The sequence below is a fragment of the Toxotes jaculatrix genome, chromosome 14 (genome assembly GCF_017976425.1).
Source record: "Toxotes jaculatrix isolate fToxJac2 chromosome 14, fToxJac2.pri, whole genome shotgun sequence".
In the NCBI taxonomy this organism is placed as follows: Eukaryota; Metazoa; Chordata; class Actinopteri; family Toxotidae; genus Toxotes; species Toxotes jaculatrix.
In genome coordinates this window covers 819793-845348 of record NC_054407.1, presented here as the reverse complement: position 1 = coordinate 845348, position 25556 = coordinate 819793, and the positions used below count along the sequence as shown (strand labels likewise).

General features: G+C 42.9%; 2 protein-coding genes across 2 annotated transcripts in view; both read left to right on the top strand.

Moving 5' to 3' along the window:
• The window catches only part of LOC121193016, a 293109-nt gene that overhangs the window by 208078 nt on the left and 59475 nt on the right, over positions 1–25556 (top strand). The window lies entirely within an intron of this gene.
• paxip1 (PAX interacting (with transcription-activation domain) protein 1) lies at positions 814–13639 on the top strand. Its single transcript, XM_041055547.1, has 23 exons — positions 814–994; positions 2224–2358; positions 2687–2730; positions 2955–3018; positions 3401–3511; positions 4195–4270; positions 4460–4987; positions 5151–5263; positions 5448–6360; positions 6664–6758; positions 6929–7024; positions 7283–7420; positions 7916–8037; positions 8318–8502; positions 9060–9103; positions 10929–10996; positions 11110–11212; positions 11354–11522; positions 11693–11793; positions 11972–12106; positions 12449–12524; positions 13174–13234; positions 13322–13639. Exons 1-23 carry the CDS (start codon positions 914–916, stop codon positions 13335–13337), a joined length of 3474 nt encoding a protein of 1157 aa, XP_040911481.1. The 5' UTR covers positions 814–913; the 3' UTR covers positions 13338–13639.

Below are 25556 nucleotides of genomic sequence, written 5' to 3'. Positions count from 1 at the left end.
GCACTGTACATGCTTGACAGTCAGTTTGACACCCACTAATGAATGCAGTAATTAACTACTTCAAGAACGAATTGGAGAAGAAATGACATCTTAGAAAATCAGTGGAAAAGCAGAAGCTGCTCGATAGTGGTGGTGACAGAAAGAGGCTGCTAGAGGCGATGTTTATGGCAAGGTGAAAATGATAACGTTGATTTCAAAACTAATGGTGATGTCTGTAAATATAGACCTACCCCTGCCCTCCTTTGTGACTGACATCGCCCTCTCTGTACAGTGTATATATTCAAGATCTTTATGAAGAAATTATTATACGATGACAAAGAACAACAAATTATACATACACTGACACAATATGAAACAGCAAATGACAAGACAACAAGAAGAAAACAAGACAAATGACGCCCAGGAGCTTCACAAGTTCATTCTTTACAGGATATATAATGAAACAATGACATAACGAAACAATGAAAACATGAATTCATGAAATAAAGCAAAAATAATGAAATGCCCTCACTTCACCGTCTGGGCGAAATAATCTGGATTACAAATTTGGACGAAAACATCCATCTTCATTTGAAGGGGAATCTATGTTCCTTAGAAAAAATATTTAGACAGTCCCGTCTCTGTGAATCTGTTGTAATAGTATTGTGGACCTAACCCACGTTACACAGAGCCACACTTAACGATACAATGCATTACATGGCTAGAAAATAACAAAGTAAATGAACAGACAATAGTAATAGACAAACAGTCCTCCCCCTCCCGCGGTATTTGAGAATGAGCGCGTCCAAGGCGCGCTCAGCGGTTTGGCGCTGCAGTGTGTACTGTTCGCTCCGGAGTAGTACTACTGGCGTTTCCTACTTTCAGCCACGGATTGTGTTTTAATAACTGAATCCTAGGACGTTCATGGATAGTCATGTCTCAAGAGGAAAATGCGGTTTCCCATGAACTTTTCAAAGATGTAAAATTCTACGTGGTGGGGGACATTGACCAAGAGGTGAGCATCTGGACGTTAGCTTCTTGTAGCTAAGTATATAGCAGGCTAAGTAGCTAGCACCATTCTGCGTGAATGGGGTGGTCCAGGAGAAGCTAACTAGCTAGGTAAGCGGCTGACATGCTAGATCAGAAACAGTGAACGGGCACTAAAGTGTAGTGGCGGTCCTTGTGTTGTGTCTTGGACAGTTCTGTGTTCGTGACACTCGTGGACTGTGAATGTTTTGTACTGGAGCTACTTAGCCCTGCACTTTAGCGTTAGCACAGCTGTTTATGTGCTAGCTCATAGGCTGTGGTTTATCCCGCAAAGCTAAAGCTGGCGTTTGTCAGCTCGGTTTTTCTAAACCCTGACTGCTCAACAGTCCCAGCGCTATCGTTGCTCCTGCGCTGATGTGACGCGCAGTGCAACATATAAATATAAATATAAACCCGATCAGATACACTCAAGTCTGCAGCAACCTGTCACTGTCGGCATCCTGCCGAATAGTGCACCCCGTACTGCGCATGTGTGACCGCTGTTTCAGTCGCCAGCACTATAGACCTGTGGCACAGAACAGCACTTCCCGCCAGATAATGACTCCTAGTCCCTGTTGAAGCTTGTTTCTGCTTGTTTCGTGCACAGTCGGTGGCGTTTGCGTACATTTTGGACCGTTGTCATTACAAAAAAAACAAGCCCAATACAGGACAGGTTGCTGTTTTTCACTGTACATTCAGACTCAGCAAGGAATAAAACTAAAATAAATATGGTCGCTGTTGAAGTGTGTGCTGTGTCCTGAAGTAATCCTTGTTTGGCTGGATGTCTGTAAACAGCTCACTTTCCCAGTGGCCACTAGTCATCTGTCAGTTCCTCTCTTGGTCTCATTCCTCTCACACAGTTATTTTCTCTGACAGGTAACTTCATCAGCTCATCATCTGTGACAGACTTTTAGCTGATTCCTTCCCAGTTCATTTCTGCAGCAAAGACTTTGGGAAACACTTAAAGCTTGTTTTCACTCATCATGAATTAATTTCCTCTGTGGCAGCAGCCTTCAGAAACTCCTGAAGGTTAAGCTGCACTCATGCAACTCTTTTAAGTCTGATAAATTCTGAAAGGTGTGCTATCTCTTAATTTTATATTATTATGTTCTTTGTCAGCGTTACCCCTGTGATGAGTGTCTGTGTTGTTCTTTAAGTCAGTCTGGCCTAGTCTAGTCTGAAGTAGAAATTGAGTGAATTGTCCAACTGATGCTGCAGGTGGTGCAACTGCTGAAAGCAGGAAAAGGAAAGGAGGTGTCATACAATGCCCTGGCCACTCACATCATTGCAGAGGACGGGGACAACCCAGAGGTGGGCGAGTCCCGAGAGGTTTTTGACCTGCCTGTTGTTAAGGTAAGGAATTGCCACAGTATGCTCACATTTAACTCCTGCAGTCACTTTAGGACAAAGACCAGAAACAGATAAGCATATTTCCTGAACTGTCAAGTCCTTTAATTCATAAAAACATACACTAATGTGGTTATTCGCAGCTTGTGGGAGAGGATGATTTTACTCATTTATTTAATGGTCTTGTTTTTGGCCATTTTGGTTGATCAGTGGGTGCCTGGCCCCTTAATGTTCCTTTTAAACCTCAGTCAAACAGTAACAGGGAACAAGAGCCACATGAAACTATTGTAACTGATAGAAAGAAATAACTGAATGCTTACTTCTTATTTTCCAGCCATCCTGGGTGATCCTCTCAGTCCGATGTGGAGACCTGTTACCGTATCCTTCCACCATCAAATGCCTCAAATGAGTGTGAAAAGGACAACAGGAGTGGTTATAACAACTGAATATTCATGTTTAGAATAGCAGAAATTAAAGCTTGTTTTCTTGGGGGATTCGTTGGCCCAAAGCATTATAGAACATGTAGAGTTAATCAAATGGCACAAAAAGAAAAGAGTAACATTACGTTTTGCTGTATTTTTCCATAACCCTGAACACCACAGAGTTACTGGATTCTCTCCAGAATCAGGACAGATATTCTTTGGTGTGACAGCTTGTCTTCCCAGAGTAAGTGTGTGTGTGTGTGTGTGTGTGTGCGTGTGTGTGCATTCTTCAAGAAATTCATTTTAGTACATTCAAGGTTTCTACATGTACATATCATTTAAGATTTTAGGAGATGCATCCAAACAATAGAGGTCAGTTGCATTACTCTTGTTTCAAAATACTTGAAAATATATTTGTTTCATGTTGCATGATTTGGAATATACACACTCGGGTGATGCACCTGTACCTTGGGCTGACTAGGGCTCATGTTTTTTTCTTTTGAAAGACTTGGCTAGTCCAGTATCTTAAGCTCATTGTGTGTGTGTGTGTGTGTGTGTGTGTGTGTGTGTGTGTGTGCGCGCGCGCATATGTGTGTGTGTGTGCATATGTGTGTGTTTGAACACAGCTTCCAGATGATCTCAACGCCTTGTGGGCCTACATTACTTTTTATGGAGGAGAATGTCAGCTTAACCTCAACAAGAAGGTCACCCACTTAGTGGTGAAGGAACCAAAGGGGGTAAGTGTGTGACCTGTGTGTAATTTACACGATTTGCCTGGACTTTATGTCTGAATTATTGGTCCTCAGCGGGGCTGTAGTCTCCCACCTGGTCGAGTGGTTGGTCAGTATGCTCTCATCCCACCAATCCACCAAACCGTCATTTGTCGGATAATCACCGGTGTTGCTTTCATAAGGGAAAAACACGCTACATCAGTACCCTACCAGGAGTAATCCATTATTTTCGGTGGCAGGAGGGACCCCACCCAACCTAATGGAGACTGCTAGGTCTTAATGTTTACTCGGAGTTGGTTCCAAACTAAAACCATGAGGTCGTTGATGTGGTTGCATTTTGTTTAAACAAATGACCAAAAGGTTGTAAACTTTGTGAACAGCAGTTTGCATGTCACAGCTCATCAACAAACATGGCATATCGTCTGAAAACAGTCTTTTCTGTTTTACGGCGTTCCATTAACACCCCGTGAGAATAAACTTGGCAGAATTGGCATATTACAATATGTTATGCTGCAAATGCTAGGTTAGGCTAGCTCATGTTAATTTTACACAACTGGTGTGATGTAAAATCAGATTTGGTAGATAAACCTGCTCAACAACTGGAAATTAAATGTTGTTCTGTTCCATTTAATGGGTACATCAGATTATACAATGTGTGTTTATTCTTTTTTTTTTTTTTTCCCATCCAGGCCAAGTTTGAGTGTGCCCTGAAACATCCTGGCATCAAGATCATCACCCCAGACTGGATAACCGATTCTGTGAAAGGTAATGTTACTGCTCGTAGACTTATGTGTATATACATTCATTTACTTTTTAGCTTGCACATTTTTTAAAAATCTTTTTCAGATTTACTTTCTTTTCAGATTTGATTACATAATGTCCTTAATTATCACTCTGATAACATAAATCAGTCGATGGACACGCAACAGCTGTAACTCGTTCCTTCTTTTACAGACAAAAGCAGGAAGGACGAGGCACTATATCACCCCAGACTCACATATGTGGAGCCTGAGGAAGAGGAAGAGAGTGAAGCAGAGTCATATGACCAGCACTCGCATTCAGATGGAAGCTACAGCCCCCGGCGATCCAGACTGTCCAGCGGGGCTTCGTCTGATGAGGAGTCCAGCCCCCGCAGACGGCCGGGGCCCAAAAAACTGAATTCTCTCTCTCCGACGTCCCCCCGCAAACCCGAGCGCCGCAGTGAGCGCATGTTCGATGACTCCGACGATGACTCCTCCACAGAGAAGGAGGGCACCAATCTCAACTGGACGCCGGCTGAAGTTGTCGCGCCAACGCCCCCTGTTCCAACCGGCACAGCCAGGCGGCGGGGCGGGCCGCCCGGCACCAAAGACCCAGTGTCATCTGCAGGCAGTGGGCTGATCAACCTGTGTGCCACTGTGCCTCCTGTACCTGGCAGCGGGGGCACCATGCCTGCAGAGGCTCGCTCTGCTGCTGCTGCCATTAGTCACACCACACAGCAGGGTCAGTATGTCAGGACCTATGTTCTTTGTGATAACAGTGACCTAACAGGCTTTCAAAATGGATGAGTATTATTTACTTTTAATAGCATCAAAATGAAAAGTGTTACTTGTTTCGAACTCAGGATCCTGGTGATGAAAGGTTTCTCCTCTTTTTTGCTTTTTAGGCGTATCGGTTCCAGAGGGCATTCCCGGGTGGAGTCCAGCTGCTAGAACCCTCCGCAACATTACTAACAACTCTGACATGCAGCCAGCCAATCGACCTGCCAGTGTAGCACATGTAAGAAATCCCAGCAGTTCTGCCTACACATTTAAAATGCTCCAGCTCAGAGGACAGGGCCACGTGTCTTAACTTAGATCATTCTAATATTACTGAATATGGGCTAGTGATCGCCATCATGAATATACTCCTCATGTACTGTATGTCCATGTTTTCTCTACTTCTTTGTTTTCCTCTGTTGCAGATCATCCAGAATCTGGGAGCCAGTCAGACAAAACCATTGGAACAGCAGCCCAATCACAGCCATCCTCCGACCCCCAACAGCACCAACCCTCCTCTGTTCAGTCAGTCCAAACTTGCTGGCCAGCCCCTCACAGCAGAGCAGCAACAGCAGTTACTGCAACAGCAACAGTCACACCAGGCTGCCCAGCAACAACATCAACAGTTACCACAGCAACCGCAGCATCCCATGATGCACCTCCAGCAGCAGCAGCAGCATCAGATGATGCAGCTACATCACCAACAGCAACAACATCAACAACAGCAGCAGTCACAGGTTGCTCAGCAACAAGGGTTCCCACAGTTGCCCCAACAGCAGCAACAGTTTCTGCAACAACAACAGCAGATGCACCAACAGATGTTTCCGCAGCAGCAGCAGCCGCAGCAGCAGCAGCAACATGCATTCACCCAGCAGCAGCAGCAGCAGCTGCGGCCTCAGCAGCTCCTACGGCCTGGTTTACAGCAACTACAGCAGCAACAAGCTCTGCAGCAACAGCTCCAACAGTTCCAACAGCAGCAACGTATGCAGATGTTACAGCAGCAACAGCAGCAGAATCAGCAGCAGTTACACCAACAGCATCTACAGCAGCAGCAGCAGCAGCAACATTTCCTACAACAGCAGCACATGCAGCAGATGCAGCAGCAGCAGCACCTGCAGAATCAGCAGCAGCAGCACCTGCAGCATCAGAACCAGCAGGCCCTGCAGCAGCAGCAGCAGCAGCAGACGACGGCAACGACGTTGCAGCCGCAGCTCCAGCCCCAGCTCCAGCCGCAGCTCCAGCCCCAGCTCCAGCCGCAGCTGCAACCTCAGCTCCAGCCCCAGCTCCAGCAGACTCCTCACATCTCCCAGCTGTTTGGGCATGAACCGGGACAAGAAAGTGAGTCCAGAGTTAGCACACAGGGTGATCATGGTCAATCCAGACCGTCCAGGTTAAAGCTGTGTGATTGACAATACTGACATTTAAAATGAGTGATCACGTAGATATGGTTGTGTTAAGTGTACTGCCCCACAGAACCTGGGCAGGTTATGCTATCATTTAGTAAAAGGTTTTAAAAATCGATCCACCATGGAGATCACTCTGGCAACGCTCTTATTTGAGATTCTGCTTTGGATTTTAAAATCAGCTAAAAACTGATTTTCAGGTTCAGATTGACTTATGTCACTTCTTCTGAAATTTAAGTTCCACAGGACGGCTTCCTGCTGGGCTGCGTGTTTGCTATTGCTGACTACCCAGAACAGATGGCTGACAAACAACTCCTGGCCACATGGAAGAGGGTAAGACAGACAATCAGTCAGTCACACAGAAAAAGCAGGAAGATAAGTTTTAAGACCCTTTAGAACTGCCTTGGATAAATGAGTAGCACCATATGTTCTATTAATCGTGTTTAAAAAGTCAGAGAAAGCCAAGACGTTGTGGATTTATGTTTACTGAACTCCTCGCTCAGGTCATCCAGGCGTGTGGAGGCACTGTCGACCCCACCCTGACCAGCCGCTGTACACACCTGCTGTGTGAGAGCCAAGTCAGCAACATGTATGTACAGGTAAGGATGTGTGCTGTCAGAACATACACTGTTACATACTGTATGGAATGGAAGAGCGGGAGACATTACAGAAGATAAGGAGGTCCACAAAGTAAACGTATTAACAGGAGAAGGGATTGACTGAGTGACTGAGAGCTAAGAATTTTACTCAACAACATAGTTCATGTCGAGCTCATCAGCTCCAGTTTAACCAGTTTGACATCTCGTTTCACCAAAGATGTGTCATGTTTGTCCCTGTTGTTGATTCTTCTCTGCCAGGCACTCAGAGAGGGGAAGCGCTGTGTAACAGCCCACTGGCTCAACACTGTCCTGAAGAAGAAGAGAATGGTTCCTCCTCATCGGATGTTACATTTGCCTTTCGCCTTCCCTCCTGGAGCTAAACCCTGCTCTCAGCACGTAGGTCCAGCTCCCACAAATAACTACTCCTTTTGCTCACAAAGTCACAGTTGTTATCAGTGTAAGATGTATCTCCCAGGCTGATGGAGGCGGCAGAACTACATCACTGGCAACCAACAGTGCAGGCCTAGTCATGGACACACAGCACTCCCAAACTCTGAACTTCTGTCCAGGAAAATCACTAACAGAATTAGTGACACCACCTTGGAGAATGCCATTACCCACTCAGAATATTCAGATATACAGGTGACAAATTAAACGGAAACCCATCATAAAGTGTCTCCTTGACACTAAATCCCCAAGTCTTTGGAGTCTACTGGCGGGATAAACACATTCTTCAAAAGATATTCCCTCTGGTGTTTGGAAAAAAAATCTCTCATAGATGTTCAACTGGGTTGAGATCTGGTGACTGTGAAGGTTACAGCATGTGATTTACATCATTTTCATACTACATCAAACCATTCAGTTTAATTCTTTAATGTCTTTTCTTCTCAGATTATATCAGTGACGGGTTTTGTGGATGCCGACAGAGATGACCTGAAGTTGATGGCTTACCTGGCTGGTGCCAGATACACTGGATACCTGTGTCGCAGTAACACAGTCCTCATCTGTAAAGAGTAAGATGTGTGGGGAGTTAAATGAGTGCTTGCTGGGAGTATTACATGTATAGCACTTAATAGCAAAGGGTAAATACCAGAGTCTTTCTATTGTAATTAAAGGTATTTCTGCTGAATACTCCATGAACTGTAGTAGTACTGTAAAAGTACCTTAAGTACTTAAAGCAGAAGGTAGGTTTAATATTTACATTCTTCTCTTTTTTTGGAAACTTGGAGGTATATGAAGCAAGTATGATGTGAGGGTCACATGCTGCGTTTGTCTTTGCTCATCTCTCTTCAGGCCTAGTGGGCTTAAATACGAGAAGGCCAAGGAGTGGAAGATCCCGTGTGTGAATTCCCAGTGGCTGTGCGATATACTCCTGGGCAACTTCGAAGCACTGAGACAGATTCAGCACAGCAGATACTCCATCTACACACACCCTGAACCACTGGTGCCTAACCCACAGCTGGTCCAGAACCTGCTGGGTATGTACAGTTGAATATACCATCATTATATACCATCAAGCTAGGCGATTATTACAAACACACACACCTCTGTGGCAGTGTCCTCGGTGGAGCGTGTGCACAGCTCATTGCTTATTATCCTGCATGCAAGCAGGCAAAAAGTGTTTCGTATGGTTTTTTACAGTGTGAGCAGGCGTTACGGAAAAGTTTTAGGCCCTAAAAGTAAAGTGAGGATGCTTTCGAAAATAAAGCCAGCTCCAGTTCTTCCAGCTACACTTGTGCACTGTTTTTCACGTAGGTTCATCACAGGAGCTCAGAGAATTTGCCACGGTTCCTCTGTGGATTTAGTCCGTCTTAATGTCCTGTCCTTGTTTTGTTGTCTCTGAAGATAGTTCTTTGTGACTCTGGCTGTGTTTGAGCTCATTGTCCTGCAGCAGAATGAATTTGAACTAGTCAGATGACTTCTTGGTGGTATTTTGAGCCTACAGTGCAGAGGAATTTGAACGAGTCACTCGTCATTTTTGTTCATTAATGTGCGTAAATGAAATTCTGACTTTGGCGTCTGTATTTCTCTGCAGCTGCTTGGAGAGCGCCGATCAAAGTATCCCCTGAAGCTCTGGCGGTGAGTTTGATGTTGCTGTTTCATTTTCTATTTTGTGTCTCGAAAGAACAGCTCAGTCATTAGTCAGCTCATTCTGTTATGCTTAGGGATGCTTGATATATTGGTGGCCAATATTTTATTGGCATATAAGCGCAAAGATGTCGTTATTTTTCCAGTAATGCCGATAAGTGCGTCCAATAATACATGCACGTGGGTGGCGCTTAGATACGCACACAACGGGCGAACGTCAGAGCGCAGGACACAGTGGAGTCAAACAGACTTTGTCCAGCAGATAAAGGAGGACAGAGGATGAATAATGATGTTGTTGATGCCAGTTAAATGTAAAAGGCCTGGGGAAGAAGCTCTACCTCGGTCTGGAGGTTCAAGCTCTTATGGGCCTGTACCTCCTTCCTGAGGGCGGAGGCACAAAGAGTTTGTTACCAGGGTGGGTCGATTCTGCGGCTATTGCTGCTGGCCTTTTTCTGGACTCTGCCAGCATAAACAGAGTCCAAGTCTGGAATAAGACTCCCCACAAACCCCTGCACTGTTTTAACCACCCGGGTCAGGTCTTTCCTGTCCTGCACCGTGCAGGACCATACTTAGATAGAGAATGTTCTCTATGGTGGTTCTGCAGACGTTTGACAGAAGCCGAGAGTGGAGTCCAGCCCATCTGAGCCTCCTTAGGGGAAAAAAAAGCCTTTGCAGGGCCTTCTTTACCAGGTGAGAGGTGTTCAGGGTCCATATGAGCTCACTGGTGATGTGGATACCCAGGAACTTGATGTTTTCAACCTGCCCTACCTCCTCCCCATGTATGAGGAGGGGCGCATGACCACTCAGTCTGGTGCTGGACCTCCTCTCTGTACTGAGACTGTGGGAGTGTGGGAGGCAGTGCAGTGGTGTGTGAACAGGGTATAACAGAGGACTGGACTGAGTACACAGCCCTGCAGTGTGCTGCCTATTCTGACCACCTGAGGTCTATTGGTCAGAAAGTCCTGGATCCAGGAGCACAGTGATGTGGAGCTTCCGAACCAGTTAATGGGGGATTACTGTGTTAAAAAATGTGGAGCTGAAATCCATGAATAGCATCCTAGCGTATGTGTTGGGATGCTCCAGGTGGGACAGGGCTGTGGGGAGTGCAATGGGGAGAATGCGTCCTCCATGGATCTGTTACTCCTGCTGGCAAACTGATGGCGGAATATAAATACAATGTGATGGTGTAATCAATCTGCTTATTAGCGTATTACATCATTTAGCAACACTTAGCTGCTTTTGGGGCTTTACAGAGAGACAGAGGTTTGGTTCAGCCACTGTGTGGTATTTTACAGAACATTGCATGTAATGGTGCAGTGGTTAGCTGTAGTTGCCTCTGGACACTAGTCCAGGGTGTTACCCTGCCTCTCGCCCGTAGTCAGCTGGGATAGGCTCCAGCTCCGCCGCGACCCTGATAAATCAAGCGGTATAGAAAAATAGATGGATGGATGTTTTCTTGGACACACACCATCATGGAATTTGTAGAGAAGCCAGGTCGGGATGTTTCAGGATGGTTTGGTTGGTCAAACTGATCAGCGGACATGATGGATATCTATCTAAGTCATCTTGCCCAGCTGTACTTTCCATTGAAAGTAGTTGTTTACAGTGATACCACAACAATTGTCAACTACATGTCTCACACTGACCATACACTAGGTTGACCTAGTCTTGTTAAGGGTAATATTGTCCATTATCACATCAGTATCTGCTACAAGAAAGGAATACTCATCAGTTATTATTAGTCCTTAAATTGTTTGTGTTTGTGCTGTTTGGCTGACTCATCTGATTGTCTCCGTTATATTGGTGTGGTGTGTAGAGCCTCCAGCTGCTCCAGAAGCAGAAGATCACTGACTCCACCAACCAGCCTGCAAGCAAGAAGGCCAGGTCAGTATGTCTGACTGTTGCAGTGATGTGGCAGAAAACATCAAATTGTCCAGATTAGCAATATAATGGTGATGATGTGATGTTGTGACTAAAAGTGCAACTTGTGTGTGCAGACTGGAGGAGATCCAGTCCCCCAGTAAGAAGCTTCCTCCAGAGTCCACTCCCCGAGTCATGTTCACAGGCTTTGAGCCTGTACAAGTACAGCAGTACACAAAGGTAAAGTCAGCCTGATCCCTTACTCAGACTGCACTTGTATTATTATTATTATTATTATTATTATTATTATTAGCATCAGACCAGCATCTGTCTGTAAAAAGTCAACATTAGCTTCTCCATGTTGGTCCCCACCCTCTGCAGAGGTTACACGCTTTAGGTGGCGAAGTAGCGGACAGCAGTCAGAAGGTTACTCACCTGGTGGCCGGTAAGGTGACCCGCACCGTCAAGTTCCTCACCGCCATGTCTGTGGTCAAACACATCGTCAGCCCAGAGTGGCTGGAGGAGAGCTGGAGGAGCCAGAAGTTTGTGGGTATGTGTGTGTGTGTTTATGTCTAAGATGAAACTGCAAACCTAAAAAAAATTAATCCTTGATTTCACTTTTCCTTTTTGTTTTTTTTTCCACACTGCTGGAAAAATAAACTTGTGCATTTGTCTTACATTAATAACAGCCTTGTGTCTGTGTGTGTGTGTTTGTCACAGATGAGCAGAGTCACACTCTGAGGGATGCGGAGGCGGAGGTGTTGTTTGGCTTCAGTCTGGAGGAATCACTAAAGAGAGCCCACAGTGCACCACTCTTCAAGGTCAGACAGCAAGCTTCACACCCACACGATCCAGACCAGAGCATTTGTTTAAATACCCGGAAAGAGCTGACACACACTGTGGCGAACGTCTGTGTCCATTGCTTCTGATAAGGGGATTTTGTGTCTGTCCCTCACCGACGGTCTCTCTGCCTGTCTTTTTGTGTGATGGGTGATGTAGGGGAAGTACTTCTACCTCACCCCAGGGATCTGCCCCAGCCTCAGCACCATGAAGTCCATCCTGGAGAGTGCTGGGGGAAAGCTGCTGGCCAAACAGCCCTCCTACAGAAAGATCATGGAGCACAAACAGAACAAGGTCCTTTTAAACATATCAGGAATTATTTAATGCACCTCTCCACTGTCACGTCCTGAAAATCACTGACTCTTGTTGGAAAGGTTTTTATTATGCAACAAAATTATTTTATTCATTATTATCCAGTGTCCTTACAGCCAATGGTAGGTGATGATGTTGGGGAATTCTGATTATAATAACATTTATTTTCATACCAGGTTTCAAAATAAAACAAGCTCAGTGATAAGCATTAATATTAATATTAATAAAGCAGATACAGAAATACCTTTGATTATTTGACCCAAGTCTGACTTTATTTTTTATGTATTTACAAAGGTCTCACTACATATTGGTCTTGTGTTTCAGAACCTTCCAGAAATCATCTTAATTTCTTGTGACAATGACCTCCACCTCTGTAGAGAGTACTTCTTGAAAAACATTGGTAAGACACACACACACACACACACACAGTCTTACCCCTGTGCTAACTATTGAAAACATTCAGACATGAATTGTATACAGGAGTTGAGAGTAGAGATGATCAGTGTCAGGGCAGGTTTTAATGGACCAGTGTCTTGCTAAAACAAAGACAGTCCTCTCCTGTTTTTCTTTACTGTCCTCTACTGATTCTCTACTGTCTTCGAGTGTTTCTTTAGTGAACTTTGTCATCCATCTAAACCTGTGAGGCTCCACCCAGGCTGGCAAAAACACTGGGATTCCCTCTGATGCTGACCTTTTCTCCTTTTCTAATGTGATGTGGAGGAAACACTAAGGAAGCAGCTTCTCGTTTTTAGCTGAGTAGCTTGTGAAAAATAAGGTGTCCCATCTTCAGTGGTGCACAGCTGTTGTTTCAGTGTACCAGATACATATGAAATCAGCATATCTTCTGCTGCTGTGTGAACATAGGTATTGGATCAGACTTTGTGTCAGTCGATTCCTTTTACTGACACTTTCATTGCCACGTTTCCGCCATCAGTGGGACAAGCCGCTCGTAAAGACCTCACGACACTACACTGCCACAGCACTACTGGTGGTCTAAAAGTGACCAGCTGATCTGTTGTAACATGTCTCAAATGTTGTCTGTTGTCCAGATGTCCACAACGCTGAGTTCATCCTGACAGGTGTTCTCACCCAGAAACTGGACTACGACTCATATCCTTTACAACCAATGACGGAGGAGTCACATAAATTGGTGAGGTGTGCTTGTGACAGCAAAATCACTTTCCTTGACAGTCACACATATAAATTCACTTGACGGCATGAAGACGGGAAGGAGGAAGAGGAGGAGCGGATCAGGAAGCCACCTGTGTACAGTCCAGCCACACTAACTTTTCTATGTTTTTATTTCTGTGCATAGATCTCCAGTCATTTTTGTAGCCTTTTGTTACCTGTTTGAGAATAAATAAATAAATGGATGTTATTTTTGTGAAATGAATGTTTAAATTATGCAGGATTTTTTGGACATTTTTTTTTTCCTGTTTCCAGATTTAAAATGTGTAAAGGCTTAAGCTCATACACGCTGCTTTTTGGAATAAAAACCTGTACATTTGTTTGTGAAAAAAATGTCTTTGCTCTCTGAACATGTTGTGAGCTAAAAAACAAAAAACATTTCGACATAGTGAAAGGAAGCCTCACTTAAGAACATGAACAGAAACAGTAGCTGAGCTTTGTTCACAGGTCAAACAATCAACTTTCACATCCACACGCACTTCAGAACAAAAAGCTCTGTCTCAGCTTCTCGTCACTGCGGAGCTTTGGAGAGCTTTCTTGAAGGTATCCCCTCACGGGTTTCAGCAGATAATTCCTGATAGATTTGATTTAATTAACTGTTAATGAGGCTCTGGGGTAGTTACTGGTGAAGTCCTAATTGGTGGCTGTCAGACAAGATAGCCTGGGGTCATGTGTGGATTTGGAGGGGGGGGTGGGGGGGTGCTGGGTGGGAGGTGGTGTATGAAGCGTCGCCTGCGGTGCTGCCCTCAAAACTACAGCAGACTGAATTAGACACAACCGGAGCCAAGGTCATGTGCTACATATTCTGTGTGTCTGCTGCCAGCGCTCGTCTGAAGGAGAGGTGATGTTCTCTCTGTCCACCTGAACAGAAAGTTCACTTCAGGGGAAGGTTGTTCCAGGCAAACCTTCAGAATACCTTTTGAGTCGGTTTAGCTTCTTTAAAATGTTCTTCCAGGAATCCTTTCGCACAGCAGGGAACATCTCTTCCTGTACTTCACACACACACAGTCATGCTGTGACGTGCAACTCACTGAAAAGTGAGGGAGGTTGTGTTGAAAGGCTGTTTGTTTCAGTGAAAACCTGAAGGCCATCGTGTCTCAGTGAGTGTGAACAGATTGTTTGATTGATCTCTGAATGGAACATGACTTTTTTATTTGACACGCCCCAGTCATCCCATAGTCACACTCACCTTTACGTCCCAGTCATCCCACTCTCATTCCGCTGCTACCCCCATAGTTTTATGGCTGTGGCAGAATCAGCTTTAATTCAGAGTGTGGAACATGATGGGACTCGGGAAGCCTCACTCACCGAACACTGCAGCTTTCACACACTGCTGACAGAGGACTAGCCAACAAGAAAACCAAACCCTGTCACATTCAGAAGATCAGCCCATATATCAGTTGCAACATAACATGTCTGTAACCATGAAGAACACGCATCAGGTATGAGCATCATCATTCATACACCTGATAGTTACAGAATAAGAAGAGAGAGGAGATGCAGGAGAAAAACTGGACTCCAAGGTTTACACTGTGCTTCTCATGAGAAGGCAGGACCACAACAGGCTGGAGAGCATTCAGGTGAGAAACGTGTTTGCCACATGTTGTACATGCAGATAGCTACATGAGCAGTATATGTAGCTTAGTCAAAGTCTGTGAGTGAGTGAGTCAGTGACAGCCGGAGATGTTAGCGTTGTTGTTGTCGTACTTTCCAGAGTTTCACAGGTCGTTAGTGTCAAAAGCAGCCAGTCCACCTTCAGACATGCTGCTTCCTTCCTGCTGCCCATGTGTGCTCTTCAATAGCGACATCATCATCATCATCATCATCAGATGAATGAAGAAATTCACATAAGCAAGAACATCTGCAAGAACACGCACACACACACAATTTGGGCAATCCTAATTAATTCTAATTAGAAATGCAAATAAGGAGCCTCATCTTTGATTAAGCAGCAGTCGGGCTCCTTGTTGGTTTGTGATGTCCTCCTCTGACGCAGCCCAGTTGTGGGGAGAAGGAAGGAGAAAAAAAAAAAAAAAAGTACTGGGACACAGAAACTGTTGTAATTAATTCATGTAATTAATGCTTCATGTGAGATATTTCTAATTAGTCCCCAGTCCCCTCCCTGTGTTGTATCAGACACAGTTTGGCCTGCCAACCTCTCCCTGTTCCACTGGATGCAGAGGAATTACAGACTAATTACACAGAGCCGGGCGCGGGAATTCATCCAGCCCTTCAATTTACATATGAGCTAATTAGCATATGATGGAACTAATGACTAATAATTTAGCCAATTACAGAGCTAAGCTATCTCAATACACTTTTAGTAAAAAGGAGGCTTGGAATTAAATATGTTGTTTCACTCCCAGCTTTTACCTTCATGTGTCCAGGTTCATTGAAGAGACCAGTGCTGAGTAGTGGAACGTGTCAGCTGGATCAAGTTTGGAAATGTAAGCTGTTTTTCATTCTGTTTCTATTTGGTGCTTTTATTGTTTTTATTTTTTTCACTTTAGTTTAGTCTGGGCTGTTTTCTCCTACATGTAAATGTGAAATGTTAATCACAGTTTATACTCATAGAGTTGTGAGGAGGCTTTTTCAGGGTCATCCAGTAAGGTGTGCCTGTAGCACATGAAGCCACGCCCCGGATCGTTTGTCAACGTTGCCTCCATATTGGACCCAGCAATTTGTCATAATTCTCAGAAAACTGGACCAAGATTATATAAACAATTTACTCTTATTAATCTTATATTATCATATTATTATTATTATTATATTAGCACTATAATATACTCATACTACACCTTATTGTATTTATGAGCAATGAATAATAATTTCTTTTAAAAGAAACTTACTGTTATTTGTTAGTTTTTCTGTTCTCCATAATTACAGCGTGTTCTTTGATTAGTTGTACCAGAAGACACTGATTCGGATTCTGGTATCTGACCAGTTTTTCCAGTAAGTAAATGTTCATTTTCTCAATGGTTTCCAACTTTTAAAGATCATTATATTCAGTTTTAAGTAGAATGTGTACAGCCTTTGTGCTCCGACCAGAGAAGTGGAGACAATTATTATCACAATTAATATCACAGTTTATATGAATAATGGACGCTAGCATTAGCATTTGCTATACAAACAGTACCTGGCCCATGCCGGACTGGTGACCACTGTTTACCCATGTTAACCACTGTAAACTCATGACTTATTGTAATGACCTTTGTTTTATATTACTGGCTTGAATACATTTCAGTGTACTTTGGTACATGTGTAATGTGTCGCATTAATGTATGTTCTTAAATTTCCCATGTTCCTGTAGCTCCCTAGTGTAGATGTCAAATGATCCTGGCTGAGTAGGAATAATATAAGGAAATAAGTTCACTGCATTTCATGAACAGATCCTCAGCTCACCAGCAGCACTGGCACACAGATAGCAGGCTATAACTTTTTTTGGATGTGTCCTTTACTCAGATACTGCTGTTTATTCACACAGTGATCATATCACAAAAGAGTTGGCATAGTGTTCTTATGTAGAATACATATTAACATTCGTGTTTGTGTCATAACAACAACACACACACACACACCCATATTTATAAATTTGGCCTCAGTTAATGAACTGGGTATTTCGATTCCAGTGGTCCGATAATTTGTTTAGGCAAATCTAAAGTGCTTTACACAAGGTACTGAATAGCATTAAAACAACATTTCGAAACACAGCGCTTAATAAAATAAAAATCAATCTGATTAAAAAATAATAAATGAGAGAAAAAAATAATAATTACACAGATAAAACAAAGCCACATCGGTAACACAGTAACCTGCCGGCTCAGCAGCAAAGACAGATGCATCTTCCTGTCAGTGGAGTGCTGCTGCCGCCATGTGTTTCAAGGCTGGTGTTGCATTCAAAGTGAAGACAGTTACAGGACCTCAATGATGGAGCTGCCAATGGTCCTCTGCTGGTGCCCAGGGTACTTGTTCTCAACTCTTCAACTTATAAACAAATACTTCTTGTGGTAAAAATAATGAAATGGAGGGGGTGGCCTTGGCCTTGTTTATGAAGAAACTACATAACACTGCATATGCTTCATGCAGATATGCACTGTTACTGTGTTGTACAGAACACAAAGCTCAACCAAAACAGTTAATGTTTAAAATTCAATAGCGTCATATTTGAGGAAATTCTACTAGAGTTAAATCAAAGAGAAGCTTGATGTCAGGATTTCAGTGCACATAAAGCTCATGGGGAAACAATCATACTGATATTAATGGTACAGTGATCGAAAGGAATGACTGACACAATTACAATAACTATAACTGCAGTTAAGTTCAACACTTAATTCCAGTTTAGTATTTTTAAAATCCTGCTTTTTCAAAATGTTACTACTATGGCTTCTAACAACAGCAGAGACGAAGAACAAGGCGTACAACTGAACATGTGAATACTAAGGACAGAGAACAGTAAACTTCTAAAAAGTTGCTCAAGGTTTTCATGCTGTTGCCGCAGGTCGTTCAGTTTTCAGTTTAGATATCTATTAATTTATAGTAAGAAAAAACATTTTAGTTGAGACATGGTGGATCACAACGAATCACAAAGAACAGCATGTCAGGACAGGTGCCAATGATGTTTCACATGGTGATCGTAAAAACATATTGCACATGGTAATAACAGAGGTATATTTCACAGGTGGTGTTGCACATTATTTTAAACAGGGTTTATTGCACATTGACTGTTCTTATTTTTTAAGAGGTGCATTGCATTGTTGGTTTTGGTTATGATATGTAGTAGCCCCTTTCCTCCTTAATGTCCTGTGCCACGGTTCTGACAGTGGCTGGGAAGAAGCTGTTGTGGAGGCGGGTTCTGTGGGAGCTGATGCTCACCGACCTGCAATGCCTCAGGTTGGTGCCTGAGTCCGCCCACTGAAACAGAGCATGAGCTGGGTGATGTTTGTCTTTCAGGATGTAAAAAGAAGAGCCACCACCCGAATCAATGTCAAGGGACAGTGTGATCAAACGCAGATCGAACTACAGGACGAAGCTGAGATAGGACCAAATACGAACAGTGAATGTTTTGGCTCTGATTTGTCTGTGACTTGTGAATGTCTTGACGTGGCCTGCATAGACAATTGGAAATTTTTTGGGGGCAAACCTGGTCAGATTAAGAGAGATGGCATCCATCCTACTTTGGATGGTGCAGCTCTCTAGAAAAGTAATAAAAATAAAAATAGAAATATGACAGATTTTATTAGACAACCAAAGTCATGACAACCCAGAGTTGAGACCAGGAGGCAGAGTTGCAGTCCTACACGCTTCTCTGCAGTTTCTCTAGAGCTGTCACTCTCCCATGATTCATCATTCCTACCATTCCAACAATTCCCTTTATCCAGTAGAGACTGTGTCTGCTCCCCGTCAACAATAAGTGTATAAACCAAAAAAGGCAAGAGGTGTTATTCATAAAAACTTCATAAAATATGAATACTATCAAATTGTCTGAACCTAAAAACACCACAACAAACCAATCCTTTTTGCTGTGGTGTATCATCCACCTGCTGCTTACTCAGAGTTTTTGTCTGAATTCACTGAATTTTTATCTGATTTAGTGCTTTGTACAGACAAAGCAATTATAGTGGGCGACTTTAATATTCATGTCGATACCCACAATGACAGCCTTAAGACTGCTTTCTATTCAGTATTAGACTCAACTGGCTTCTTGCAAAATGTTAACAAACCAACTCACTGTTTTAATCACACCCTTGATCTTGTACTGACCTATGGCATAGAAGCTGAATATTTGACAGTATTCCCTCAGAACCCTCTTTTTTCCCATCATTCTTTAGTAACATTTGAATTTACAATAATGAACTGCACAGCATCTGGGGAAAAAACTCCATTGCCATGTGCCAGTTTTACAGAGGGCAATGACCTGAACTTTACTCCAGCAGATACAGACTATCTAGCTGATAGTACTGCTGCTTCGTTACGTACGACCCTTGACTCTGTTTCCCCTCTGAAAAAGAAAATCATTAACTATCAAAAATAACTGTAATCTAAATGCTGACCCTCTAACATTGTCCATTGTCTGTATTATGCTGCATGTCCTTCTCCTCCTCTCCTCCATTCCCAGCTGTCCTATCTTCCTCCTTTTCCTCCTTTCACCCAGCCCGGCCATCAGCAGGAGGGTCCCCCATCTGAGCCAGGTTCTGCTCAAGGTTTCTTCCTGTTAAAAGGGAGTTTTTTCTTGCCACTGTCTCCTTAAGTGCTTGCTCTGGGGTCAGGCTCTGGGGTCAGGCTCTGGGTCTCTGTAAAGCACTTTGAGACAATTTTGATTGTGGAAGGAGCTATATAAATAAAACTGAATTGAATTAAATTGAGTTGAAAAATCTGAATGTCTCATCTTGTCCAATCAACAAGGATGCAATTTCATTTTGTTTCTCCAAAACTGTTATTAGGTGGCTCTGATCAGTACTGTTTTATATTAAAGGTGCAGAATGTTCTTGTTGTGACTGAGGCTGAGGACATGCATAAGAATAAGAATAAGAATAAGAAATCCTTTATTAGTCCCTCAGTGGGGAAATTGCATTTAGCAACAGCAAGATTACAGTCCAGTAAGTGAAAGTAAAATATAAGTAAGACCAATATGGCCAAAACAAGATACTAAACTAAGAGAACTAAGAGAAAATATAAGTAAGACCAATATGGCCAAAACAAGATACTAAACTAAGAGAACAGCTGCTGTAAAAAGTAAAATATACATACATAGATAAATAAGTAAAATAAATATGGGCTGGAGGTTGTTGAGTGACTTCCATACACAATAATATTGCACACTAATAATTGAGTTATTGCACATAGGTATTGCACTTAGAGTTGCATGGAGTTGGAATCAGTATGTGTGTTAACAATGGTCATTATAGAGTCTGACAGCAGCAGGAAGAAAAGATCTTCTAAATCTCTCCTTCGCACACCGAGGGTGGAGCAGTCTGTCACTGAAATGAGAACTCTGTATTCCACTTTGTTTATTTTTTTGGCTCTAACTGGTTTAACAACATAATTTGAGGCTGCAGCTCCATAGTTCTCACTTTAGGTCTTGCATCCAGTGAATGTGAATGTAACTGTTCACCTGCAGGAGCATGCTGAGATGGCTGCCCAACTGCCACAGGCACAAATATTTCAGCGTCAGCATTCAATGGTCCAACGTTCCTCTTTTCTCTCTCCAAGGATGAATTCATCCCATCTGGCTTACCAAGCACAGCACTAGATACATGAGAGCCCCCAGAAGCTATCAACACATTTACTTTTGCAATTGAGGCAGCTCTTTCCATCTCCAAATCAAGCTGCTCTTTCCTTTTCCTGAGCTGCTCCTCTTGCTCTTCCAGAGCATGTTTGTCCAGCCGTTGGCAACCCATGAGCACAGCCATGTCAGTGCACTTGAGATCATTACAGAGAACTACAGTACATTATAAGACACAGTAGTGCACTACAACATGCTATAGACCTTTACATTACGCTCCAGACCACTACCACAAACAACAGCAGCATAAATAAACATCATGATGTGGGAAATACTAAACATGCACTCAAACACTTTGCCTTAAGTACCATAACTGTGTGATTACACCTCCCGCCTCTGCAGTTATATGGACATTCCTGTTGTTAACTCCTGTTCATTTTGACAGCAGGTGCTCACCTTCCTTTTGTGTCCATCTGTCCATGTACAGAGCAGGTTTCCTTCTCTTACTCAGCAATAATCCTGAAGAAATGTCTGAGTCACTGATCTGTCCAGTCCAGCTGTTTCTCTTCTGATTTTGCTTCTGCTGTTTTCTGTGGCTTTGCCTTCACCAGCTGCAGCCTGTGACATCACATTCTAGAATGATGACACATCAAAGACATGAAAGGTCCTACAGAATTCTCTGACACACACACACACACACACACACAAGTTAGGACACCAGATATATTTATCTTTTCAAAATATCTACATTGTCTGTGAGAAGTAATTTCCCATCTGCCTAAATGCCCGAGTGAGGATTGGATGAGCTAAACCCTGACTGCCCTTTCTTCACTTTAAAGATTACTTTCAATTCTTCAGTGTGGCTAGCTTCCATTCTCATTATCTTTGCCGTTCCCTGCTGATCTCGCTTCCCTTCTGACTCCTGTGATGAATTACCTCCTTTTCCTGTTTTTCCTTCTACAAGTCTCCCTACACCCCCCCCCCCCCCCATCCCCAGACTCCATTCCATAGTAGGAGCAACAGTTTAATTTATCTGTCCAGTTGAAAGACTTTGCGACTTCTCCACCAATGCTGTCAGTAAATTTTCAAACACCAAGCATGTGACACCTACCAGTGCTACAACTACTACTATAATTACTACTGCAATACGAAGAACAGGGCAGTACCAGCACATTTGTGGCTAGTTGACTGACACAGGTACATGGCTGAAGCAGATTTTCCAGTATTGTAAAACATTTTTTAACATACCTGCACTTTCTTCTCTTTTCTCCTCTAACTCCTGTTTGTATTTTGGAACCATTCTTTTGAAATCTGTGTGCGAGTTCCCATCGTGCTTTAAGGCAAACCACAGGGAGAAGAAGGAGGGGGAGCGCCATCATTCATTTTATTATTTCCATCAGTTCTGTATGTTATCTTGTTTTATCTATAATGACAATGGAGCCTGTTGTAGTTGTGCTTCATGTTAAATTTAAATAATTCATTATTATGATGTATCATTGGCACTGGATTTGTCAACATCACTGGATTTGTCATCATCAGCACCGGATTCATTGTCATCACTGGATTCATCATCATCTCTGGACTCATAGGATGTGTTTGACTAGGCCGTAGAGAATGAAGTCATGAAGAAAAGGCTGACAGTATTTTTATCCTGACTGAAATTCTCACTAGACATTAATGGATAGAAAACAATGGAAAAAGAAACACTTACAATGTCTAAATATCAAACAATATTTAAAATAAACACAACAGCCTGTGATCAAAGTAGAAAGTGTCCTATGCTTCTATCAAACATGAGTCTGGTGCGTGGGATCGACTGTGCATGAAGATGCATTCAGTTTGCATAATGGGTCAGTTATGGTGGCTCCAGCACGAGCTCTTACAGAATGCTAATAGCAGTAGCTGCAATGCTTACAGAAAAATAAATAAATACAAAATAGTTATTTTCAAATTATTTAAAGCTTTTTGCAGTCGCCAAAATCCAAGTCTTTAAACCTAGCTTTTATTTTGAAGGTAAACCAGTTCCACTTCTACACATCTTCATGAGAGAAGAGGAAGCAGAAACTGTTCAGAAGTTCCAAGTTTTCCTGCCATGTGAATATTTTTGTTTGATATATTTACAAAGTTCTGACATTTAATTTGGAAGACACCCACTTTCTGTATGTTTATCCAGGGTTTCCTTGCTGAGGTGCAGTGGAGGGACAGTAACACAAAGAGGGAATTTCCTACGAGAACACTGTTTTTTTTTTTTTTTTTTAAGATTTCCGTTTAATTAGGATCACTCTGTCTGCTGGAGGCTTGTTACTTTGACTTCAGAATGCAGTTTTACAAATAGTGATCACTTCACAGTAACTCTGTCAAAGTCCATAAGAATGAGTTTTGTGTTGCATACACTTCACTCGGCCAACAGATGGCGCTCAGATGTAAATAACGTGCTGCTGAGGAAAGCTTGTCATCTTCTCACGCTGTGAACAAAGAAAGGTGATCAGTTAACAGAGACAGAATAAAAATGATCAAAGGTTGTATGTAAATATTTATCGCAGTCATTAGTACCACTGACTGTACAGGAGTATGAGGTGAGACGGGTGCTCATGAGCCTGAATCCCAGCAAGGCTGCGGGTCCAGATGGAGTACTTGGGAAGGTGCTCTAGGTCTGGCACCGGTCTTCACCACCATCTTCAACCTGTCCCTGTCATAGACCCTGCCTGCCTAAAGTCAGCCACCATCATACCCCCTGATGATACCACAGTGGTGGGACTGATCCCTGGGGGGAATGAGTCAGCCTACAGGGATGAAGTCTTGAAACTGACATTGTGACACAACCTGACACTGAACACCACGAAAACCAAATAAATCATCCTGGACTTCAGGAAGCGCAGAGCGGACCCAGCCACCCTCTTCATAAATGGCGACTGTGTGCAGAAGGTCCAGTCCTTTAGCTTCCTGGGCACTCTGATCTTGACTGACCTCTCCTGGACCGAAAACACCAGGGCAGTTGCCAAGAAGGCGACTGCCCTGTAATTGCCACTGTAATTTCGTTGGACATTGTTCAGTGACAATAGAAGCTATTCTATTCTATTCTATTAGGAAAGGGCACACAATCAGCAAAGGAGGGAACCAGGAAAAAGACAAGAAGTAGACAGAGGACAGATACACAAGGGCTAGGACTTCAAAATAAAACGGGAAAAGCAAAACCAAAACTCAAGAGACCAAAACAAGAGAAACATGTTTTAACAAAAACAGGAAACTAAACCCAAGAGTCCTCAAGAGTTCAAAAGGCGCTATATAGAGAATCAGAATCAGAAACACCTTATTGCCAGGTATGTTACGCATACAAAGAATTTGACATGGTGTTGTTGGTGCAAAAAGAAGAGGAATTGGACGGACAAGTCCCATAACACACTCAAGTGAAACATACTAAATAAAAGAAAGAAGTACTAAGAGGAAGAAAAGAAACAGTCTATACAAATTAAATTAGAGTTTAACAAAAGTCCAAAAAGAGTTGAAAATGTCCTGTCCTCATGCACAGATCCTGCAGTTTTTCATATGTATTCAGTATTGTATTCTCTCAGTATTGGCCTGTCTCCATTAGCTGGCACTGGAGTTATAATGAAACATGAAATCTTAGTTATTACCTAACACAGTGAAACCACTGAGTACATTTGTGAATAGTTGTCTCCGTTCAGGAAGCAGCCTGACTTCCTCTAGTAAATAATAACAAATAAGGACTTATACAGTAAACAATCATCACAATCATTTCAAGTTTCCATCATATTATTCCTGAGATAATATGAAACATTTCCAAATCAGCACTTCAGGAGCTTTGGCACCTTCTAGAGTCAGTTAGTGGAAAGAAGCTCAGGTGAAGAGCAGATTTCATTGTTGACTCTCTTTAATATCACACTTTGTGAATGTGTTCCTCTTCAGCTCTCAGCTTTCTTACCCTGGACTTCATCTGTCAGCCAGTGATGATGTTTAGTAGTAACTCCAGCCATCAGAAACAGTAACTATGGTGGAGCAAAGTACAAGATTTTTTTCTGAACTATAGTTCAGGAAAAGTAGAAAGTCTGACAAAATGGAAATCTGGAAGGAATCAGAAAGTCAACATTTACTGGAGTAGAGTCAGTCAATGTTATTTAATTACGTTTACGTTTATGAGAAGATTGACACCTTTTTCAAAAGAAATCCTGTGAGTGAAGTTAAAAGCTTAAAGTTGAAAAATGTCGACATTAAAACAACAGTAGCCTATTTCAATTAGATATTGTTTACATTTATTTCATAGTATTACTTTTCAGTATCCACTGAGTTTTCCAAGTGCCACAGTTGGACACATCCCCCACACTTGTGAAAAGCTTGCTACGCCCCTGCGGAATTCCCAACACTGCATCCCACGGAAAGTTTACTTTCACTTTGACCGAAGTTTGTGGCGCAGATGATTTTCTCTGTCTGAAGGTAAACGTCCGCACTTTTGACGTTTTACACGTCAACACTTCCTGTAGTTACCTGGATTATCTGATGTTCGAGTTTTTGGATGTTGTTCCGTTTTTTTTATACTGCGTTGTGGTGTTTAGTTGTGTAGACTCTGAGTTGTCACTGTAAAGTCGGGATAAGGAAGGAGGAGGACCGTTATTCATACATGGCGGCGCTTACTCCACTTACTGCTGACTGAAGGCAGCTTTTCCTGCCTGAATCAGCCTGTGGAGGAGGCGGACCTGAGCCGCTGCTCTCCCGCAGTCTGAGCCGCTAAATGAGATCTGAGCTCAGTCGGACAGCGGCTGGAGAACAGCTCTGACTTTCTCTGTCATTAGATGAACTCTACGTTTTTATTTGTCTATCTGTGTCTCTGCTGTTTGGTTTGGTTTTGGTTTGTTGTAAGTCATTTTCTACAGAAACACTGCAGACAAACAGATTGTCAGATAAAACCAGTGGATCTCAGTCTGTCTGTGTGTCAGTGAATGGAAATGCTCGTCCCTGGATCCTGTGTGTGCTGCTCTGCACTTCACTGCAGCTTCATGACCCCAT